General features: G+C 36.8%; 1 protein-coding gene across 1 annotated transcript in view; it reads left to right on the forward strand.

The window, feature by feature from the left end:
- smpd3 (sphingomyelin phosphodiesterase 3) overlaps positions 1–23,061 on the forward strand; it is a 94,493-nt gene that overhangs the window by 28,758 nt on the left and 42,674 nt on the right. The window contains exon 2 of the mRNA XM_056451856.1: positions 19,736–21,432. Coding sequence (XP_056307831.1) covers positions 20,035–21,432 — 1,398 coding nt within the window. The 5' untranslated portion in view covers positions 19,736–20,034. The remainder of the gene's footprint in view (positions 1–19,735; positions 21,433–23,061) is intronic.

The following is a 23,061-nucleotide window of genomic DNA, read 5'->3' on the forward strand; positions in this document are numbered from 1 at the left end:
AAAAATGAAAAACCTGAAAAATCACATGTACAGAAGTATCCACAGCCATTGCTCAAAAATTTGTTGATGCACCTTTGGGAGCAATTACAGCCTCAAGTCTTTTTGAATATGATGCCACAAGCTTGACACCTGTCTTTGGGAATTTTTACCCATTTCTCTTTGCACTACCTCTGAAGCTCAGGTTGGATGGGAAGCGATTTTCAGATTTCTCAAGAGATGTTCAATAGGATTTAGGTCTGGGCTCTGGCTGGGCCACTCAAGGACATTCACAGAGTTGTTGTGAAGCCACTTCATTGATATTTTGGCGGTGTGCTTTGGGTCATTGTCCTGCTGGAAGATGAACCATAAGGCTGTAACATAAAAGCGCTATGAATACTCTCCGGATGCACTGTATCAACATTAAAGTTAGATTGTGTATTCTTACTATGCACTTATGAAATAATTATTACTTGTGGAATATGCTTTATAATGATTGTAGAGCATTAGTCATTTAAAAATTATTCTCCGCCTCTACTTATGCTGGATAAAAAAAACATCCATGATAATAATGAATAAATAATTAAAACTTAACAATTAAAATATCATAGTATCATTTATGTATTACTTATGTTTGTAAAAACATTCTTTATTACAGTCCTTAAAAACATTTTATTAATAAATGTTTTATTGTTAATTTTGTCAAATTTGGCAATTAAAAATGGATTATTAAAAACGTAACTTAATTGTTGTTGGTTGCCAGATTGGTCGGGATTACACCTGCATTGATCAATGACACGTTATTGATGCTCTGACAGTCATAATCCCTCCACCAAAGCATCACATTGATTATCATCTGAAAACGAGCCTCATCAATCCTGCAGAGCGAATGCAGTTTGATCTGTTGACGGATTAAATTATATCACAGACATTTTGCCTCTGCAATTACCTCACATTTGACAGTCATTCAGCAAATCCTCGAGAGAGAGGCCGGATCTCCTGGTCTCGTTTCAGTGGTGTAATATATTGAGCGGCCGCGTTCATTAACACCTTACACAGCAAGTGTTGTTATCATGGGCTTTAAGACACTTGTCTGCTGATTGCTGTCCCTCGACGGTCCTGCGTGGTTTTCAATTATAGTAAGTGTAGGCCAGGAAACTATACACTCTGAACACAGTTTAGAAGCTCCAATAACGGCGTTTTGATGTTGCTGAAATATTCAGAGGTTTTTAGAAGGTTTATTGCTGGAGTAATGCTTAAATATTACACCGCATCTAATGTAAGATCTACATTTTATTTGTTTGTATGTTTATGTATGTATAGTGGTGGAAATAAGTATTGAACACGTCATGTTTTTTTTCTGGGAATAATATTTGTAAAGGACTTGTTGACAGAATTTAACCAGATTTCGGTAAAAACCCCAAAAATACAAACATAAAAACAAAACAAAAAAATCTGAAAAATGAGTTATGTGTAATAACAAGGAGATGACACAAGGAGAAAGTACTAAACTACTGAAATGTATTTAATACTTTATATAAAGGGCTTTTTTGGTGATGGCAGCCTAAAGACACCTCTCATATGGAGAACAAAGTCACATGAATTGCTCAGTAAGTGAGTTTTTCCACAGATTTCAACAGAGTGTGAAAATCTTGATGGTTTTGTGCGTCTCGTCTATCAAATCTGATCTTTAATTTGTATTTTCTATTGGATTCAAGTCAGGTGATTGGCTGGGCCATTCTACAGCTTGATTTTCTTTCTCTGAAAGCATTTGAGAGTTTCCTAGGCTTTGTTTTGGTTTATTGTCTTGCTGAAATGTCCACCTTGGTTTCATCTTCATCATCCTGATAATGTAGATGTTGGATTTCAGCAGCTAAAATTAATTTACAATGGCGAAGGGCAAAGGGTTGCTGAAGAACTACTGAGAGATTTCAGCTGCTGTCTGGGCTTTCACTGCCTTTCTACACCTCCCTTCATGTGTTCAATACTTTTTCCCTGCATCAATTCATTTTTTTATACAAAATTTATAATCTAATTTATTTTCTTAGCATATATGGATTTCTTTGGTTGTTACCAACATCTGGGGAAAATTTCAAGTCAACCGCACCTTTAAAAATATGTTTTCTGAGAAAATGGTGATGTGTTCAATACTTCCCTGCTGTGTGTGTGTGAGTGTGTGTGTGTGTGTGTGTGTGTGTGCGTGTGTGTGTGTGTGTGTGTGCGTATGTATATGTATATGTACATTTGAACTTGTGTGTATATGTATATTTGGACGTGCGTGTGTATGTATATGTGGATGTATTTATTAATATACATTATGGATTTATGTTTGTGTGTGTACCACGGTGATTGGAACGTGCCTTGTTTATTAGACATGCACCATGACAGTAAATACTTTACTTTACTTTACTTTACTTTGCAGGTACTATGGTGACACTACCATGTTTTTTAGACATGCACTATTGTATGTCAGTATAATTTTACCATGGTAAAATTGCATCAGTTATAGCGAATTTATTTGTCATTATTGATATTCCATAATTCAGGTACATTTGGTATTTTGTTTTGTTTTGTTTTGTTTTGTTTTGTTTTAATTTAATTTAATTTAATTTAATTTAATTTAATTTAATTTAATTTAATTTAATTTAATTTAATTTAATTTAATTTAATTTAATTTAAATTTAATTTTTGTGTTGTGTTGTGTTTTATTTTATTTTATTTTATTTTATTTTATTTTATTTTATTTTATTTTATTTTATTTTATTATATTTTATTTTATTTTATTTTATTTTATGCCTGTACTATGACAATACTATGTTGTACAAAAATACTGTGATATCAGGATTATTGTTATATAAATATATATTCTAATATTATAGTCACCATACACAAATTACTTTATTAATTATATTTCATTTTTATTTAAAATATATTTATTATTTTTATTAGCTTTTTTAATATTTTATTATTTTTAATTTGACTCTTTTTAATGCTACTGTTTCTGTATAATCACTATAGCCGTACTATTGTATGAAAACCTTTCTTTTATTATATGAAGATAAAATGATTACTTTGTTTAGACTGCAGGTTTAGATAGATTAATTAGGATTGATTCCAATTTGTCTGTGTGTGTGTGTGTGTGTGTGTGTGCGTGAGTGTATGTGTGTAAAGGGGCATTGACCAGACTGATAGACAACAGCAGTTCTGTTCATGAGTGAGTGCAGTGTCGCTATAGCAACAAACTCCCTTGAGTGTGTTCAGTGCAGTGTCACTCGGCTGCTCTGCTACACACACACACACACACACCAGACACACACAGTCACAAGCCGGTGTTCCACAGGAAATTAAAAGATGAGATAAATAAACCTGACATAAAAGTAATATGAGCACCTCAGGGGTTGCGTGTGTGTCACAATATTTTGTATTACGATATCCTTTTTGGTTCTGTGAAAGAGCGAAGTCAAATATGTGTATGGATCATGTTTCCAGCAGTTTCTTTCTGCCTTTATCTTTCTCCCGTACTGAACTCCATTAATAATGAAGCAATAGAAATAGCTCTGCTGATGAGTTCACTTCCATCTCTGAAGTTACAAGAAAGAAAACCAGCACCTCACGCACACCTATCAGTCTCATCATCACACGCACATGCACGCGCACAAACACAAGCGAGTGAATCCGTGTCAGAGTTCATAGAGAGGCCGTTCATACACACACATTCATTCAGCAGTTTTCTGTGGAAGATTTTTCTGCCATGTAAAGTAGAAGGTAATTGAGTTTTTTTTACATTACTATTCTTTTCCTTTTTTATTTGTATTTCACAATGTACCCTTTTCAAAAGACTCTTACGGCGCCTTTAATGGTCATTAGTACATTAAATCCTTGAAAGTTTTTAATATTTTTTAAGCATGTATATTTATAGGGATTTATTAATGAATGTATTCTATTATCTTTGCATTAAATTACAAAAATCTAATTACCGCTTGCGCGAGGTGTTTGAAATTCAGTTGCTGCGTCCCAATTTACATACGGTTGAAGTCAGAATTATTAGCCCCCCTTTGATTTTTTTTTTTTTTTACTTTTTCAAACATTTCCCAAATGATGTTTAACAGCAAGGAAATTTTCACAGTATGTCTGATAATATTTTTTCTTTTGGATAAACTCTTATTTGTTTTATTTCGGCTAGAATAAAAGCAGTTTTTAATTTTTTTAAATCCATTTTAAGGTCAAAATTCTTAGCCCCTTCATTTTCCTTCTGCTTTTTCCCTGGTTTACCACAGCGGAAGGAACCGCCTGCTACTTGACAGATTTTAGGTGGTTTGTGTAATGTGTTTTATGTTTGGTAAAATAATTTCTAATTGCATCTTTAGTGATTTTCAATTAAATACACTGTCTTGTTCCAATAGGTGGATTTAGAGGGTTTTGCATAAAAAGCACAAGTGGATTTAGCTGGTTTTGACCAAGCGGCAACCTCCCGCTCTCCCTCGGGAAGCCAATACGGAAGTAACTGAAACTGCAATTCATCAAAATTCCACTAGTCCTGGCTCCATAATAGAGCAAATAGCAATTGAGCCCACTGTTAGAATGGCCAACTTTACAGCAGAAAAAAAGGTGTTTACAGCCTGGTACAAAGAACAATTTTGGTTCATATAGCTATTATTACCCTCCATGACAACTGTGAGGGGGGGTGAATTTTTTTATAACTCATCCATTTCCTTTATATTAGGTTATATTAAGTTTGCATAATTAAGGGCGTGGCCACTTGAGTGACAGCTAGGTCTCGCTGGTCGCCGTCACTTCACCTTAGCTGAATCCGGCAGATTAGCCACTGATCTCGGCATATTCATCGTATTTTTGTTTTGTTTTACGTGGCTTTACACAGTCAGTTGCCTTTTGGAATTATTTCTTACTATTATCAGATGATATGGGATGCTGTGTGCACTTAATTGTGCTCACAAACCATTTGTGTGGCCTCGTTTCCCATGTGAGGAAAGTTATATACTTGTATACCATCTCTATAAATGTATTTATTTTATTTAATTTCATTTATCATTCATATTTTTATTTAGACCCGTAAAGCACTCCAGAATCTGACAGATTGATTAGCTGTAGGCTCTAGAACAGTCATCTGAAGCGTTGTCATGCAGTGTTATGCTGGAGTTCATCAATAGTCTTGCATTTACTAACACACACTATAATTGAAGTGTTTGGAAGTAATTCACGCTTTCCTCCTGAAGAAAAACGTCATAAGAACAATGTTTAGTGGCTCAATGTGTTACTACAGTGTTTTTAAAAGTCTAAACACTTTATTGATATAGTGTACAGCCAAGCACATGTGGTCAGAACACAAACGAGTCGCAGATAATAGAGTATTAAATGTTTCTCCCAAAGTAAAGTGTCTGCCAGGTCTAAGCAAAGTGCCAGCAGGTGTCTGTAGCTCCGCTCACTCTCCGCCTCTTTGCCCTTGTTTGGTATCCCGCCGTGGGTGCGATGACGAACGAACAAAATGGCGACGGTTGGCCGCACCTACTTGTAGCTTCTTTTGCAGTGTTCAGAAACCTATGGGTGACGTCACGGATACTACGTCCATATATTTTACAGTCTATGGTTTTGATGCAAAAGAAAATCTAGTCTAGAGTGAAATTTTTGAAAAAAAAAAGTTATTTTATTTACTAGCTAATAACATTTTCATTACAAATAAACTTAAACTTCTAAACGTAATTATAGGAGCCTGATAGAAAATGCTCATTTACAAGAAAAGAGGTCTGATGGATTTAGAGGGTTTTGCATCTGAACTCTTCACTTGTTTTTAAGAGTAAAATATAAGAGAATGTCTCCATTTCAAGGTCTGTATTGTCTCTGGACAATATTGTGAAGCAGTAATTTTCCTTGTGGTATAATAACACTTGTTGAATTTATCCTGGTCTGACGAAGATTATTCAATAAACTCTTCTCTTTCTTTAACATCATTACTTCATCTCCTTTTTCTGCTCCTCTCTGCTTTTCTCGGTCAACTCCTAAGTTGATAGGAGAATGTTAATTCAGTTGAATACTTAGCAAGTTTGGGTATTGGAAACTCTGCTGACTTGTTGTCTATATACCTGGAGAAACTGACATTTCCTGACAAGATCTGGCATCTGGGGCTGGATCCTATTCATCTGGCATGGAGATGGTGATCAAACATAGGATTATTTTAATTTAATTTAAATTAAATATTTTAAATAATAATTTTATTATGCACAAAAACATTTTATAGGTGACACAGTAGCTCAGTGGTTAGCACTGTCACCTCACAGGAAGAATGACCTGGTTCGATGTTTGCATGTTCTCCCCCTGTTCCTGTGGGTTTTTTCCGGTTGCTCCGGTTTCCCCCACAGTTCAAAGACATGCACTATAGGTGAATTGGATAAATTAAATGGATGTTTCCCAGTAACATAAGGGCAGCCACTGTGTAAAACATATGCTGGATAAGTTGGCGGTTCATTCCGCTGTGACAACCCCTGATGAATAAATGGACTAAGCCGAAGGAAAATGAATGAATAAAACATTTTCTCCAAAAAAAAAAACAGTAATCCTATCACTTCTAGTGTCTTTATTGCCATGATTTCACTACAACAACCATGATATTGAGCATATTAGCACATATTAGCATATCTCTGAACTATTCTTATTGTACCTTCAGAATTTGTATTTAGTGTAATACAGTTGTTTTTTTCTACTTCCCATTTGACCTCTGCATGTTCTCGTCAGCATTGGTGAGCCTTGCCTGCATAAAATAAACCAAATCAAATATTTAAATACCTAAAACATAAGCTCAGTGTCTACAGAACTGATTCTTTGATTATACTTTAATACTGGCTGGTAAACAGTCCCAGTCATCGACGTGACATTTCTCAGTGTCTCTTTGTTTTCTCTTGGGGAAAGTTGTGATCAGTATCGATTAGGCGGTGAAGCATTGGAGTTTAAACAGATCTATAGCTGAGGCTTTTCCGAACAAACAGACTTCCTGTTGGTGTTCGCTTTCGTTAGCTTTATTGCCTTGATTATCAGCCTTCTGGTTTGTACTGGAGCAATATTGACTCTCGGAGGGAAGTTATTGAAGGCACACGTTTAGCATTTAAGCACATACTCTTAAAGGAAACAGACGGAGCAGATGCTGGTTGTTGAAGACATCAGATAAAGTCTCCTGAAAATGTTGACAACTGTTTGAACACTTCAGAAAGAGGCGAAAAGGTGAAACAAATGGTGAATGTAAAAGTAAAAACCACTTATGAACCAGTGTTAATGTTGTTCAGTAGAATGTAGCTTAAAGTAATATAAGAGAAAAGCTTAAACTTTACATTGTAGTTCACTTGATCAGAAATTAGAATTAGACATGCTGCCTTGTGGCGACACGGGGGCTCAGTGGTTAGCACTGTCGTCTCACAGCAAGAAGGTCGCTGGTTTGAGTCCCAGCTGAGTCAGTTGGCATTTCTGTGTGGAGTTTGCATGTTCTTCCCATGTTGGCATGAGGTTCCTCCGGGTGCTTCGGTTTCCCCCACAGCGTAAAACATATGCTGGATAAGTTGGCGGTTCATTCTGCTGAGATAAATAGAATTAAAAAGCAGTAATAAATACAAATTAAGAAAAATAAAAGCAAATGAATCACTAAATTACTAAAATTAAAATGAAAACCAGTTGATATTATTATACATTTTAAAGTATGATTAAAAAAATGTAAATGAAATACACTTACCGGCCACTTTATTAGGTACACCTGTCCAACTGCTTATTAACGCAAATTTCTAATCAGCCAATCACATGGCAGCAACTCAATGCATTTAGGCATGTAGACATGATCAAGACAATCTGCTGCAGTTCAAACCGAGCATCAGAATGGGGAAGAAAGGGGATTTAAGTGACTTTGAACGTGGCATGGTTGTTGGTGTTAGACGGGCTGGTCTGAATATTTCAGAAACTGCTGATGTACTGGGATTTTCACAAACATCTCTAGGGTTTACAGAGAATGGTCTGAAAAAGAGAAAATATCCAGTGAGCGGCAGTTCTGTGGGTGCAAATGCCTTGTTGATGCCAGAGGTCAGAGGAGAATGGCCAGACTGGGTCGAGCTGATAGAAAGGCAACAGTAACTCAGATAATACCCAACCTTGAAGCGGATGAGCTACAGCAGCAGAAGACCACACCGGGTGCCACTCCTGTCAGCTAAGAACAGGAAACTGAGGCTACATGTCGCACAGGCTGACCAAAACAGGACAATAGAAGATTGGAAAAACGTTGCTTGGTCTGATGAGTCTCCGTTTCTGCTGCGACATTTGGATGGTAGGGTCAGAAATTGGCATCAACAACATGAAAGCATAGATCCATCCTGCTTTGAATCAAAGGTTTAGGCTGGAGGTGGTGGCGTGATGGTGTGGGGCAGGGGCGTTGCTAGACATAAAGCTCTACTGGGGCACGTCCCCCTTCAAAAAAAACGAACATGTATGTATATATATATATATATTTATATGTGTGTATATATATGTGTGTGCACAAAAAATATTTATTATAAATAAATAAAAGTATTATTGTTATTATACAATTATTATTCTAAATAATTAATCATAAATGGAACTGGAAAAAAAATCATTAAAAAAATATTTTGCATAATAATTTAATTTGAATTAAATTATATAGACAATTCTATTGAATACAAAAGAAGAAGTTTTATAGAATTATCTGTTGTTTTAGGCTTGACATGTGGCAGAGAATTAGCTTTATTAAGTTTTACCTCCCTGACTCGTCACTTGCTTCATATAAAAAAATCAATGTGAGTCGCGCAGGTTTGTTTTTTTCTGCGCACATGCAGAGATGCATCAGTTTGCTTTTTGATTAAACTACATTGCTGTCACCAGCGTTGATTCAGTTGAATATAGAGAGTAATGTCTTTATTTCGGAATTACCACTCTTAATAAATACACTTGCATATGAAGTAATTGATATCTCAAAGCATTTACTGGGGCACTTTGGGCCCATTATTACCGCCTACCTGAGTATTGTTGCGGCCCATGTCCATCACTTTATCACCACAATGTACCCATCTTCTGATGGCTACTTCCTGCAGGATAGCGCGCCATGTCATAAAGTGTGAATCTTCTCAGACAGGTTTCTTGAACATGACAATAAGTTCAATGTACTCAAATGGCCTCCACAGTCACCAGAACTCAATCCAATAGAGCACTTTTGAGCACTTTTGGGATGTGGTGGAACAGGAGATTCGCATCAACAATCTCTTAATAATATTTCCAGTACCTTGTTGAATCTATGCTACGAAGGATTAAAGCAGTTCTGAAGGCAAAATGGTGTCCAACCCAGTACTAGTAGGGTGTACCTAATAAAGTGGCCGGTGAGTGTATATGAATGCAGGAGCACGCAAACTTATTAAAACCTTAAATGATCACACCTGATATTGGTGAAGTGGTGTGTCAGAGTGTTTATTCTTTCTGTTTGTGCCCATATATGGGAATCAGGAAGTTTATAGTCGAGGTAGGTGGAGATTTAGAATTAATGGGTGTATCTAATAGACCCATACCCGCTGATATCATTTACTGTGCCATTAAATAAAGTATAGATGTGGATCTAATGTCTCCTAAGGTGTTAAAAAGCACCTTTTAGGCAATAAAATGTTTTTCTGGGCTCGCCCAGATCATTAAACCTGAGACTGATTCAGTTATGATACAGTTTACAGTTTTGCAGTCAAATATGTATGTGTGATTACTGTGCCATAATAGCAATAGAAACAATCACTAACCAGCTTATTTAAATCAGAATATTTTAACGGTCTCTAGTGTGTTTTGGGACACACTCCATTTGGATTTATTGGTTTTAACATGCCACCAATAGAAGGCAAAAAATTACCAGTGTAGACCAACAGGGCCATTTTAGTTTGCATTAAACCCAATGTAATTTCCATTATAATCATTCAAACTATTACAGATTCTATGATGTTCCTTTTTTTCAGCATGGACATCATGTCTTTATGGCGATGAAATAACAACAGGATCATTTTGCAAGCTTTATGTGTATGTGTGTGCGTGTGTGTGTTATTGTGCGACCTGAAAGCTGCTCAGCAATATGCAAGCTTAACCTAAAGACACGCTCGCCTAACCCCCCATCACACATGTGTGTTTGTGTGGTAATGCGCATGTATACAGCATGCACAGCTGCAAACTACCACACGTCGACCTGCTACGCTCTTCCTTTTCCTGTTCTTGAGTGCAGACGGCCCTGTCTGTCACTCTGAAAGTCGTATGGCACAACCGACAACTCTCAAAGAAAGAAAAAAATTATTTTATTTCCTCCAGCCACAGCCACTATGCCGGCAGCTGAGCACAGATTAGGCGGCAGTGATGGATAAAACCCTGGAAATTATTGTCGTACAGATTGAGTGTGTGTGTGCGGATGAGGTGAGTGTGGATGCAGAGGGGATTAATGGACGCGATGCTTGTGTTATGCTTATATTGGGAAACTGTTGTGCTCTTATTGGGTAAAATACAAGACAGGCATTGGGTTTAATTTGTGCTTTAGCTGGACTTAGTGTGAGAAAAGTCATGGATAAATGTGTGAAAGCTCACCTTGCTGATCTGTATGTTGTTGTTTTGTAATGTGCCATATTTGGATGTTTTATTAGAAATATGTGGGACAGTATAGTAGATTGATTGAATAGGGATGTGATGTTAAAGAAATAGGTCACCGAGAACATTTGGTGTTAAATTGCTCACCCCTAGGTCATCCAAGATGTAATGTTACATGTTTTTTTTTTCAGTAGAATCCATTTTAGCTGATTCTGTGGTCCTTCGTGATTCATAAAATGCAACTCAATGGCTACCAGCACTTTGAGAGTCCAACAAAAACATATACAGGCAGCACAAAATTAATACTTGTGGCTTCTGATGATACCAGGGTTCCCATGCTTCTTGAAATGATTGGATTCAATGACAGTGACATATGAATTTAAAGTACTTAACCCTTTCATGCATACGATCACACCGGTGTGATCAGCCTTGACTGGTTCCCAAAGTGCACGATCACACTGGTGTGATTAGAACGTTCAGAGCGCACATAATCAACTGCTTAAATTCAAATCTGACTGCGTGCGCTGAGACACAGAAAGAGGTGCTCAGCGCTTGTCATAAATCACAATTTATCCATGCTTTCAAACTGATAACATTTATTTTAGGTTTCAGCTAATCAAATACACATAATTACAAGCAAAACTGACCATTTAAGGCTTGTAAAATACACACGGATGTCTATGGAGACAGCAGTAATAATTATTTTTTAATATAGCTGGACGATGTGCTTTGTTCTCGTAAAATTCACACTGTTTATGTTACTAAAATATTTTCTTACCTTTATTTTTTTACCATGTATTTCGGAAGAAAATTACGTATAAACATGACATAAATCCAGCTGCTCGGATCCCTTCTGCGGTTGTTGCTGAATGGGATACAGCTGCGATCGGAAGTTAATGAAAAGTATTAATATTATTTGTTAAATTACGCATTAATTGTATTTTATTAGCATCTACCCCTACGTCAACCTTAAACTCAGCCCTTAAAATTTTATTAGATTATGCTATATTGACCTGTGTCCCACCTAACTAATAAAATTAATGTGTAATTTAATAAATAATATAAATTATTCTTGTTAACTTCCGATCGCAGCTGTATTCCTGCAACAACGGCGGTGTCCATTACCCACCATATAACAAATAATACGATCATTATTAAGCAACAATTCAACAATTGTACTTAATTTAAAAATCAAATCAAATTCAATTCAAATCTTATACCAGAACTAAGACAAATAATACATTTTATCGATATTTTAGAAACCTCATTTAAATATTACCAGTTTTGAATTCATATAATTGTATTCAAATTATTTGGACATGAGTGTTTATAACGGTCTACATTTGTGAAAATGATTCCTTGAATTTGGTGTCCATGAAAGAGTGGGAACCCTGTGCTACATTGAGGCCTTATGAAGTGAAACTATTGGTTTGTACAAGAAACTGAACATTAATTCTCTCAAGCCTGTGAGATAGACTTTTCAGAGATTCTCAATGAGTACGTTTACATGGACACCAATAATCCTGATTTTAGTAAGATTAAGACAATACTCAGATTGAGTCTACCATGTAAACAGCGATTTTTGATTACCTTAATCCGACTAAAGTCATAAGAGAAATCAGATTAAGACATGTTGAGTATTCCAATTTTCGTCTCATTATTGAAGTGCAGTATAGACACCTGAATCAAACTATTACCATAATCTAGGACTTTTTATTGCTGCCTTTTGCGACAGGACATTCCATACACACACGGCTGTTTGACACCATGACTACGTTTAATCTTAATAATCTTAATCTAAAAAGGACAATAACATGTTTACGGTGTTTAGATGAGATATCCTTTCATGTTTCCGCTTTACATGTTATACTACATAGTTCAATAAACATCATTACGTCAACATTCGACGCTAGTTTCTTCCAAGCGGCAACCTCCCGCTCTCCCTCGGGAGGCCAATACGGAAGTAACTGAAACTGCAATTCATCAAAATTCCGCTAGTCCTGGCTCCATAATAGAGCAAAGTGCAATTGAGCCCTCTGTTAGAATGGCCAACTTTACAGCAGAAAAAAAGGTGTTTACAGCCTGGTACAAAGAACGATTTTGGTTCATATAGCTATTATTACCCTCCATGACAACTGTGAGGGGGGTGAATTTTTTTTATAACTCATCCATTTCCTTTATTTTAGGCTATATTAAGTTTGCATAATTAAGGGCGTGGCCACTTGAGTGACAGCTAGGTCTCGCTGGTCGCCGTCACTTCACCTCAGCTGAATCCGGCAGATTAGCCACTGATCTCGGCATATTCATCGTATTTTTGTGTTGTTTTATGTGGCTTTACACAGTCAGCTGCCTTTTGGACTTATTTCTTACAATTATCAGATGATATGGGATGCTGTGTGCATTTAATTGTGCTCACAAACCGTTCACGTGGCCTCCGTTTCCCATGTGAGTAAAGTTATACACTTCTATACCATCTCTATAAATGTGTTTGTTTTATTTAAGATCATTTATCATTAATATTTTTCTTTAGACCCGTAAAGCACTCCAGAATCTGACAGATTGATTAGCTGTAGGCTCTAGATCAGTCATCTGAAGCGTTATCATACAGTGTTGTGCTGGAATTTATCAATAGTCTTGTGTTTACTAACACAGACTATATCTGAAGTGTTTGGAAGTAATTCGCGTTTTCCTCCTGTAGAAAAACGTCATAAGAGCAATGTTTAGTGGCTCAATGTATTACAACAGTGTTTTGAAAAGTCTAAACACTTTATTGATATAGTGTACAGCCAAGCACATGTGGTCAGAACACAAACGAGTCGCAGTTAATAAAGTATTAAGCGTTTCTCCCAAAGTAAAGTCTTTCTGCCAGGTCTAAGCAAAGTGCCAGCAGGTGTCTGTAGCTCCGCCCACTCTCCGCCTCTTTGCCCTTGTTTGGTATCCCGCCGTGGGTGTGATGACTCGCGAACAAAATGGCGACGGTTGGCCGCGCCTACTTGTGGCTTCTTTTGCGCTCTTCAGAAACCTATGGGTGACGTCACGGATACTCCGTCCATATATTTTACAGTCTATGGTTTCTTCACGCAACAACAGCTGGAGTTCGTCATGGCACCATATTTGATTTTGGGCATTTGGTTTTTTCATTTTGCATCAGGTTCAACTGCAGTTCATTTCTCACACTATGCATGCAAACAGATGATGGCTGATACAAATTTTCAAGCAACAGGCCACCTCTGCCATTTCATGTACTAACTTTTCATTCATGTCCCTGCGACAAACTCGGAGGTACTGAATAAGAGCAAAGTCATCGTTTCCCGTTTGCACCAAAAATCTGCTCTCTTGCTTGAAGCCATCCTCAATTGTTTTGTCAAATGCCTGACAACTGCTTTATGTGAGTCCTGTCGCAAAATGAGGTGAAAACTACAAAATGGTAATAGTTCGATTGCGTTGTTGACATGTCCGTACTGAACTTCAATAATGCGACTAAAATAGGAATACTCTACGTCTTAATTTGATTTTTGTTTAGTTTGATTATGACTTTAGTCAGATTAAAGTAATCAAAAAGATTGATGTTTCCATGGTCGACTCTTAATCAGAGTATTGTCTTAATGATATTAAAATCGGGAGTATTGGTGTCCATATAAACGTACTCATTGTTTGATTTATGTTATTATGCATCATGAGGCTTTTGTTTTTAGACCTTTCATAATAAAGATAATTAAAGGTAAGAATATTGCTAGTTTCTTGCACAGAACATTTGCTTCACTTTATAAGACCTTAGCTTGGTATTTAATTGTATGATGCCTGCATGTATATGGTTTTTTTTTACTCTGAAACTTGTTGTCTATTTTCTTATGAATCACCAAGGGCCACTTTTTCTGCCAAAATCCTTTATTACATACATCTTGGATGACCTGAGGGTGAGCAAATTGCAGCACTTTTTTTGTGTGTGTGAAATATCTTTTTAAAGGGTCACCCTTCATGTCTTTCCAATCCCATTAGACTTCCGTTCATCTTTGCAACACAAATGAAGATGTTTTAATGAAACCTGAGAGATTTCTGCCTCTCTAATGAAACTTTAGGTCTTTTTGGATGGTAATTGTTTCTCAGGAGGATGTATGGGATTTTCAATATTTACAGGGAGTAGTTGGTGGCTTTATCCAGTAGCTGTCTGAATCCAGAATGTTCATTTTAATCTATGTCGTTTGAAAATCCCCAGATGAATTTCCTTTTTTTTTCCTTTTTTTTTTTTAAACATCGCTGTCATGTGGTGATTTAATTGCTGTCCGTATCCACATCTCTGAGTTTCTAACGGAGATCAATCAAGGAGTCATTTTGTAGTCTATTTTGGCCACTGAAACACACTGTACTCATGCACTTCATGGTAATTTGCATCAGAAAAGCGGCATCTCATGTATCAAAAATGAACACTTACATTACCAAAGTGCTAGAAACGAAGTGCTTGTGTACTTTGTTTATTATCGACTACCTGCCAAAAGCCACCATTTTTGAGTTATATTGTGGTCCAATGTAATTAGGTGTTGTCATGACGATCATGCCAGCACTAATGTCGATGTCCCGTGTGAATCTAGCATGAGTTTGATCAGGGTTAGAGCTAAACTCTGCAGGAAAGTGGATCACGGTGTATAATTGAGGATCCTATATAAATACTAGCATCTGACTGAGCACATGTATGAACATGACCAGGTTCGTGGGATTATGAACTTAAACGTTCACTGAAATTATATTCGTCTGACCGCTGTGTTTAATCAAAAAGCTATGGAGATTTTTATTTTACAGCCATTCCCCTTGAGAAACAATTGCTTTCCGAATAGGGCTTCTGTTTCAGACATTTCAAGCTTTAAAATGCAATAAAAGCAGCATATATAATGTGACTCCAGTGGATAAAGGCCAGAAATCTCTCAGCTTTCATTAAAAAAAGTATTTTCATTTGTGTTTCAAAGTGTTTTGTGTTTGGAATAACATAAGGGTGAGTATGTGATGACCAGTGTTGTGCTAGTTACTGAAAACGAGTAACTAGTTACAGTTACTAGTTATTTCATTCAAAAAGTAACTCAATTACTTTATCGATTACTTACACCAAAAAGTAATTCATTACTGTTAAAAGTAATTTTTGAGTTACTTTTCCAAAGAACATTTTTAATGCTCCCATTAATGCTCTTATAACGTAACTTCAGTGATGCATGGAAAATACACTGTTGATCAGCTTTACGGTTTTATTTAATTTGCATTCTCACAACTAAAACACAAGTCAGACCAGCAGCACAAAAATAAAAAAATACAAGGTGATAAACCAGCTGAATAATATATTCAGAAACAAAAAGGCAAAAACTAAAGTTGCTTCAGCATCATAAAAGTTGTTGTATTTAACCATTAAACATGTTCTTTCACAGCTTGAGTATGAAAACTAGCAGCTATATAAAGCAAATACAAAACCTTTATGAATAAATAATAAAAGTAGTCTAAATTATCATTCAGAATCAATTTGTTGAAGCTCAGCACCAAAAAAACTGCTTATTATAGACAACCATAGATTTTATGCATTTTAAACAAAACAAAAACATAGCAGCTGCTCAACAATGAAATCTATGAGCGATTTTCAAACTAACCAAAAATTAAACTATCTATTATCTATAGAGCTGCGCATCGTTGGATTTGCTCTTCAATATTTGGACTCTCAGTAGTGATTATTAAACCACACTGAACTGAGCTCAACTGAACTTAAACACTACAAACTGAACTACACTGTTCCTATTTACTATGACCTTTTATGTGAAGCTGCTTTGACACAATCTACATAGTACAATCGCTATACAAATAAAGGTGAATTGAATTGAATTGAATTGAATTAAACATGGTATGTCAGCAACTTATAGAAAGTAAGCTGTGTATATTGTGCAAAATCTGCTGTTGTATAACAGCTATAAAAATCTGTATACCTGTTCTGAAATATAACAGAAATGTGTCACGGTGTCAACTAAACTAATCAATTTCGTTATACAGATAACAAATGTGTGCTTATTTGTTTGAAACAACAAACATAGTATTATTAATGATTGTAACTAATAATAGTAACATTATTAGTCTCTCGATCTTTCTCACACACACACACTCGGTCTACCTCGTGCACATTCGGTCTCTCTTCCAAGCACACTTGGCCTCGCTTCCACGCATCTGGTCTCTCGTGCACACTTGCTGTACATTGCGCACATTCAGTCTCTGCTTGTCCAGTCTGGCGCCTCGTACAAGACACATCTTTTGTGGTGGTTGGTTGCCATCCACCAATCCCACAAGGATGTTGTGGACTAGACTCCAGCCAACATAAATAAATTTACCAAGTAACAGACAAACGCATTATATTGTAACAGTAAAGGAGTTACCATATTTAAAAAGTAATATGCTACAGTATTAGTTACTGTGAAAAGTAATGCGTTACAGTATGAGTTATTCAAAAGTAATCTGTTACAGTATCAGTTACTGTCAAAAATAATGCGTTACAGTATTAGTTACTGTCAAAAGGAATGGGTTACAGTATTAGTTACTGTCAAAAGTAATACATTACAGTATTAGTTACTGTCAAAAGTAATGCCGTTAAAGTATTAGTTACTCTCAAAAGTAATATGTTACAGTATTAGTTACTGTCAACAGTAATATGTTACAGTATTAGTTACTTTCAAAAGTAATGCCTTTAAAGTATTAGTTACTGTCAAATGTAATGTGTTACAGTATTAATTACTGTCAAAAGTAATGCGTTACAGTATTAGTTACTGTCAAAAGTAGTATGTTACGGTATTAGTTAGCCAAAACTAATGCATTACAGTATTAGTTACTGTAAAAAGTTATGTGTTACACTATTAGTTACTGTCAAAAGTAAAGTAATTGCTGTTAAAGTATTAGTTACTGTCAAAAGTAATGTGTTACAGTATTAGTTTGTCAAAAGTAATGTCGTTACAGTATTAGTTACTGAGAAAAGTAATATCGTTACAGTATTAGTTACTGTCAAAAGTAGTGCGTTACGGCATTAGTTACTGTCAAAAGTAATGCCGTTACAGAATTAGTTACTGTCAACAGTAATGTAACAGTATTAGTTACTGTCAACAGTAATGTAACAGTATTAGTTAGTCAACAGTAATGTAACAGTATTAGTTACTGTCAACAGTAGTGTGTTACAGTAATGCCATTACAGTATTAGTTACTGTCAAAAGTAATGTAACAGTATTAGTTACTGTCAACAGTAGTGTGTTACAGTAATGCCATTACAGTATTAGTTACTGTCAAAAGTAATGTAACAGTATTAGTTACTGTCAACAGTAGTGTGTTACAGTAATGCCATTACAGTATTAGTTACTGTCAAAAGTAGTGCATGGTTTCCACTACATTCGTTCTTCCATGGCGGGGCACACACCAAAATTCATCCCGCCACGGCTACATTACAGCTTCTCATTCAAAACATTCAGTCGTTTTTTTAAATAACGGGTTATAATCGCACCAAAACTATTAAAAGATAAGTGATTTATAACAAGGCAAACTTTCTGTAATCATAGTACTGCTGTGCGTTATTTTTTTATCCCTTTAAGATGACATGCTGACTGACTGACTGACAGGTGCGTGATGCGTAAGGCCAGCAAACACGACGTAGCTTTCAGTTATGATAAACACAGTTTTCATAATTATATTTTATTTATAGTTAAAGGTCTGTGGCTCTGCATACAATGAGTTAATACCCGTTTCACTTTACTTCAGGACGCATCAATGCCGCTCTGTAGGTCTATTGGAGACATTCACAAATATTCCTAGCAAATCTAATAAATGTTGGAGATATACTCGTTAAGTAAACACACTAATTCGTACTTCAGCAGCATTTATTTGAGAGCGCACAAGAAAATCTGCACTTGAGCAGCGTATATTTGAGGGCGTGCAAGAAGTTTTGTGCATGAACAGAGGAAAGCGGCGTTCGAGCACAGAGATTCGTATGCTCGTATTACATGAATGCGTTCTCGAATTGTAATACTGCGCTCACAACATTTTTCAATGAAATAACGCTGCAGGTAGTTGGCAGATCTGTGTAAAAGGCCCAACAGAGTCTGCCGCCACAGCTGGAAAAAATCCTAGAGAAAACACTGTAGTGCGTTACAGTATTAGTCAGTGTCAAAAGTAACGCATTACTAGTAGCGTGTTATTGCCCAACACTGGTGATGACAAAATGTTTATGTTTGTATCAACTATCTCTTTAAGATACAACATTAACTTGTTAACATTAACACTAACTTATGCGATTATTAACAAAGGCTTATTGTGCATAGCTCTTGTATTCGTTTATGCCATCATTTTGTTGATTTTGTTATATTTTTGAACACCATTACATGCTGTTTTCAGTTATATTTATGTTAATAACAGTTAACAATCTTAAATCACACTGAATAAAATTTTTAAAGTAAAGAACTATCCCCTCATTGAGGTCTTTGTTTCAGAACAAGGCAAATTTAATTGGTACTTCCTTGAAACAAAGCCAGAGAATATCTTTCTGTATCTTTTCTTACAATAATCACTGTAATTGTCTTGCAGTTTAATCTTCCTCATGATCTACTCCTTTTTTGCATGTGCCTGTTTCTGCCTATTTCACCAGGCCTCTACAAAGCGACTTAGTTAGCATATTTTATAGTGACACCTGTGTAGTCATAGCTTTTTAAATGGTAATTATACAAATTTCCCCTTTGTTAATATCAGAAGGTCATTGGGGATAATAAGCCACATCTGGTACACTTGTTTCTTAAAATATGAATATAAAACAATCACAATGTGTTTATACCAATATAAATAAGAAGCATTTATAAGGTCAGTGGCGTTTCATATGAGCTTTTATTTACAAACTATGAACTGCTTTAAATTGCCTATTTGAAATTTGAAAATAGAGATGCAAATTGAGCACTTTTAGCAGCAACATTCTTACACAGCAGGCTGCATTTGGTGACCTGACACTCTAGGTTCTGTGAAAAAGCTATTATTATTTATTCTTCATCATGATTTCCAAAATGTTTGAATTTTAACTGCCATCCAATTTGTTGATTGCACATTATCCTCCACTTTCATCTGATTGCCTGTGTATTCTGTTCCCCCTCCCTTTGAATGTCTGCAGGCTCGGTGCTGACAAGGCCTTCCCTTTCTGTGCCTGGAATATTCTGGATCCCTGGAGGATTTTTGCCGTCATCATGATTAGATTCTTCAGGAGACTCTAGCCTTGCAAACCCTCATAAAAGGAGGGAATAGGTTGGGCGTGGTGCCACGTATACCCAAAGTCAATCATAGTGGAGGACCTAAGAACCATGTAGTGTATCTCTTCCATCCACAGGGGGGCGGGTTAACTTTGTAGTTGTTTTTTGTACAGTTTTTTTTTTTTTTTTTTTGCTGGGAGTTGGTCTACAAGGTGAGCCAGAAATGGTCTTGCACACCTCTCCCTACCCCAGTGCCTTCCTCAGCTTTCTGAGTGGTCTGTCTTGGGCCTTTGTTTTCCCTTGCTACTGGCTATTGGATCGATTATTGGCCTCTTGTGTAGCAACATCACTAGAGAAACGCAGACGCTCTCAGGATCCCTGCTCTTTCCTAGCACTTGGGGTTCTGGTCTCTACACCACTCTACCTGGTGCTGTTACTGGCATCCTTACCCTTTGCCTTCATTGGCTTTCTCTTGTGGGCACCACTGCAGACCATCAGGAAACCCTACATCTACTCTCACCAGAAACCAGACAAGCATGGTGTGGAGCAGGGCTCTGCGGCTGGAACTGGGGCAGCACTGGCTGAGTGGCGTCCTCAAGGACGCAGCTTTTGCTTTGGCAGTGCCAACGTTTGCTTGCTGCCAGACTCACTTGCACGCTTTAACAACCTTGCGGATACTCAACGCCGGGCTAGGGAAGTGGGCAAGCGAATCCGGAACGGTGCCAGCAGACCCCAAATCAAGATATACATCGACTCGCCGACCAATACTTCAATCAGTGCTGTATCCTTCTGCAGCTTGTCCACCCAGGGCTTCCGCCGCACTTCTTCTTTGGACCATCGTCCGGATCCTGTAGTCACCACTGAAAATGAGACTGAGGCCTTAACCGAGTGTCCCATTCACACCTCAGGAGGTACGAGCTCAGATTGCCCCATCCACAGCACTGGAGTCCAGAATTCCTCAGAATGCCCTCTTCATCCCAATGAAGAAGAGCATGGTCCTGATTGTGCCATGCACCAGTCTGCTGATTCAGAGTGTCCAGTACATAGCAACATAATGCAGAACTCAGAAGACTGTCCTCTCCATCCATCTGGAGTGCAAATCAGCATCACCTCGCCTGATTCCGAGCCGGCTGAGGCTGAAAAAGGAAACCATCAAACCGGGGACGGGGATACAGGTAGTCTAGAAAGCCGCACAGCCTCTCGAGAATCCCTGGTTCGCTTCCATGCAGCCGATGGAGGGATCTCTCCCAACAACACCCTTTCACAACACCGCACCTCAGTCTTCAAAAGACCAATTGGACGCAAGCGTCGTCACGGAGACGATGGCTTTGACCACGAGATCTCTGCCTTCTTCCCAGCCAACCTCGACTTCCTTTGTCTTCAGGAAGTCTTCGATAGGCGGGCCGCTGATAGGCTCAGGAGGCAGTTGCACCGCTATTTTCCCTTTGTACTGAGCGATGTAGGACGCTACGGCTGGAAAGGCTGTTGCTCCAGATTCAAGTTCTTAAACAGCGGTCTCCTGTTAGCCAGTCGCTACCCTATATTGGATGCCCATTATGAATGCTTCCCCAATGGGCGCAGCGAAGATGCTCTGGCTGCTAAAGGAGTGCTCTTTGCCAAGGTAAGAGCTCACTATTCTTCTTTCTTATGGGTTTGTTTATACTTGTCTGCATGCCAGCATATAAGCCATTACTCTTGATTGGTATTGGATTCCTATGTTTGTATATCTATCCACTGGTTTATGCTAATCCTTAGGCGTAAATTGCAGCTTTCAGCTTGATTAACTGCATCCCAACACCTGCAAATAAAGAAAGCTCTGAAAGTTATACTTCATATTCAACTGAGTTATTTTGGGTATTAATGTTTGCTTAAGCTGTGTATTTGCTGCATGTCATTAGCGCTCGTTCCAGTTTTTGAGCATTTCATGGCACAAGTTGGGAGTTAAAGTTGGACTGGTGGTTTGAGTGTACACAAACATGCTGAATATTTTATAACTAGCCCTTTGTAGCCCAGAGGGTCTGTTTGAAACACTCATCTGCCATGCCTTCAGAAATTGTCTTTCTCTCTTTGTTGAAGCATGGTTGCATGTACGGTTCCTGTTGCATTATATATGGTCTTAATGGGGCTGTGCACTTATGCTGAGTAGATATTTAAAAAGAAATTTTAAAAAGTAGTTTCACTCTGAAATATTTTCACTATGCTCATTTGAGTGGATATTGTAAAGAGAGAGCCATTAGTCTTCCAGCAGTTGTTGCTAGTGTTATACATAAAGTTTATATAAGATGCAGTGAATGCGTGCACTAACATATAATGGATTTGCGAACTTAAGTGGTGCTTAATTACAATGAGGAACATCTATGCTACACTGTAAAAAAATCTGTAAAAAACAGTCAAAAGACTGGCAGCAGAGCTTCCAGAGATATTCTGTTAAATTACAGAAAATACCCATGTCACAAAATTACATGCAAAAACAGTAAAAATGCACAACATACTTTACGGTCCATATTCATTAAATTACAGTGTATTACTGTTAATAAATTGCATTTAAACTGTGAAAAATTAAAAAAAAAAAGGTAATTACTGCCTTTTTACTAATTATTACTGCAATTATACAGATTATTTTTATACAGAATAATTTTACAAATTATTACTGTAAATATATATATTTTAATTGTATTATACAGATTAATTATTGTGATTTTAAAGATTATTACTGTAATTATACAGGTTATTAATGCAATTTACAAATTAATTCATGTGATTATAATGATTATTACTATAATAATGCAGGTTATTACCATAATTATACAGATTAATTTCATGTAATTTTGCATGAAATCTCTAAATATTCTATCAATATTTCCACTTTTAACATACATTTAAATCTGAAAAAAATACTTTAAAGAATGATTAAAAAAAGCTTAGGTACAAATATTTGCTGTTGTCATAAAACACTAAGTATAACTATAAACTATAATATAGTTTAACAAATATTTTCAGGATATGTAGGTTAAACTCCAAAAAAAACAAGGTTTAGGGTCACGCGAGGACGCCTGTACAACAAATTTGAGGATCAATTAGCAGTTTATTGAGAGAATTGTCTTGCAATTAATGGTTGAAACAGAAACAAACAGGTGCATACAAGTAATCCCAAGAGTAAAGGCGGCAAACAAAATAATAAAGTAAAGGGGTCAAACGCGGCAAGGCAAGGGGAAATACATCGCGATGTTCACTAAACAGTTTAAGACTC

This window comes from Danio aesculapii, chromosome 25 (assembly GCF_903798145.1).
Source record: "Danio aesculapii chromosome 25, fDanAes4.1, whole genome shotgun sequence".
Taxonomy (NCBI): domain Eukaryota; kingdom Metazoa; phylum Chordata; class Actinopteri; order Cypriniformes; family Danionidae; genus Danio; species Danio aesculapii.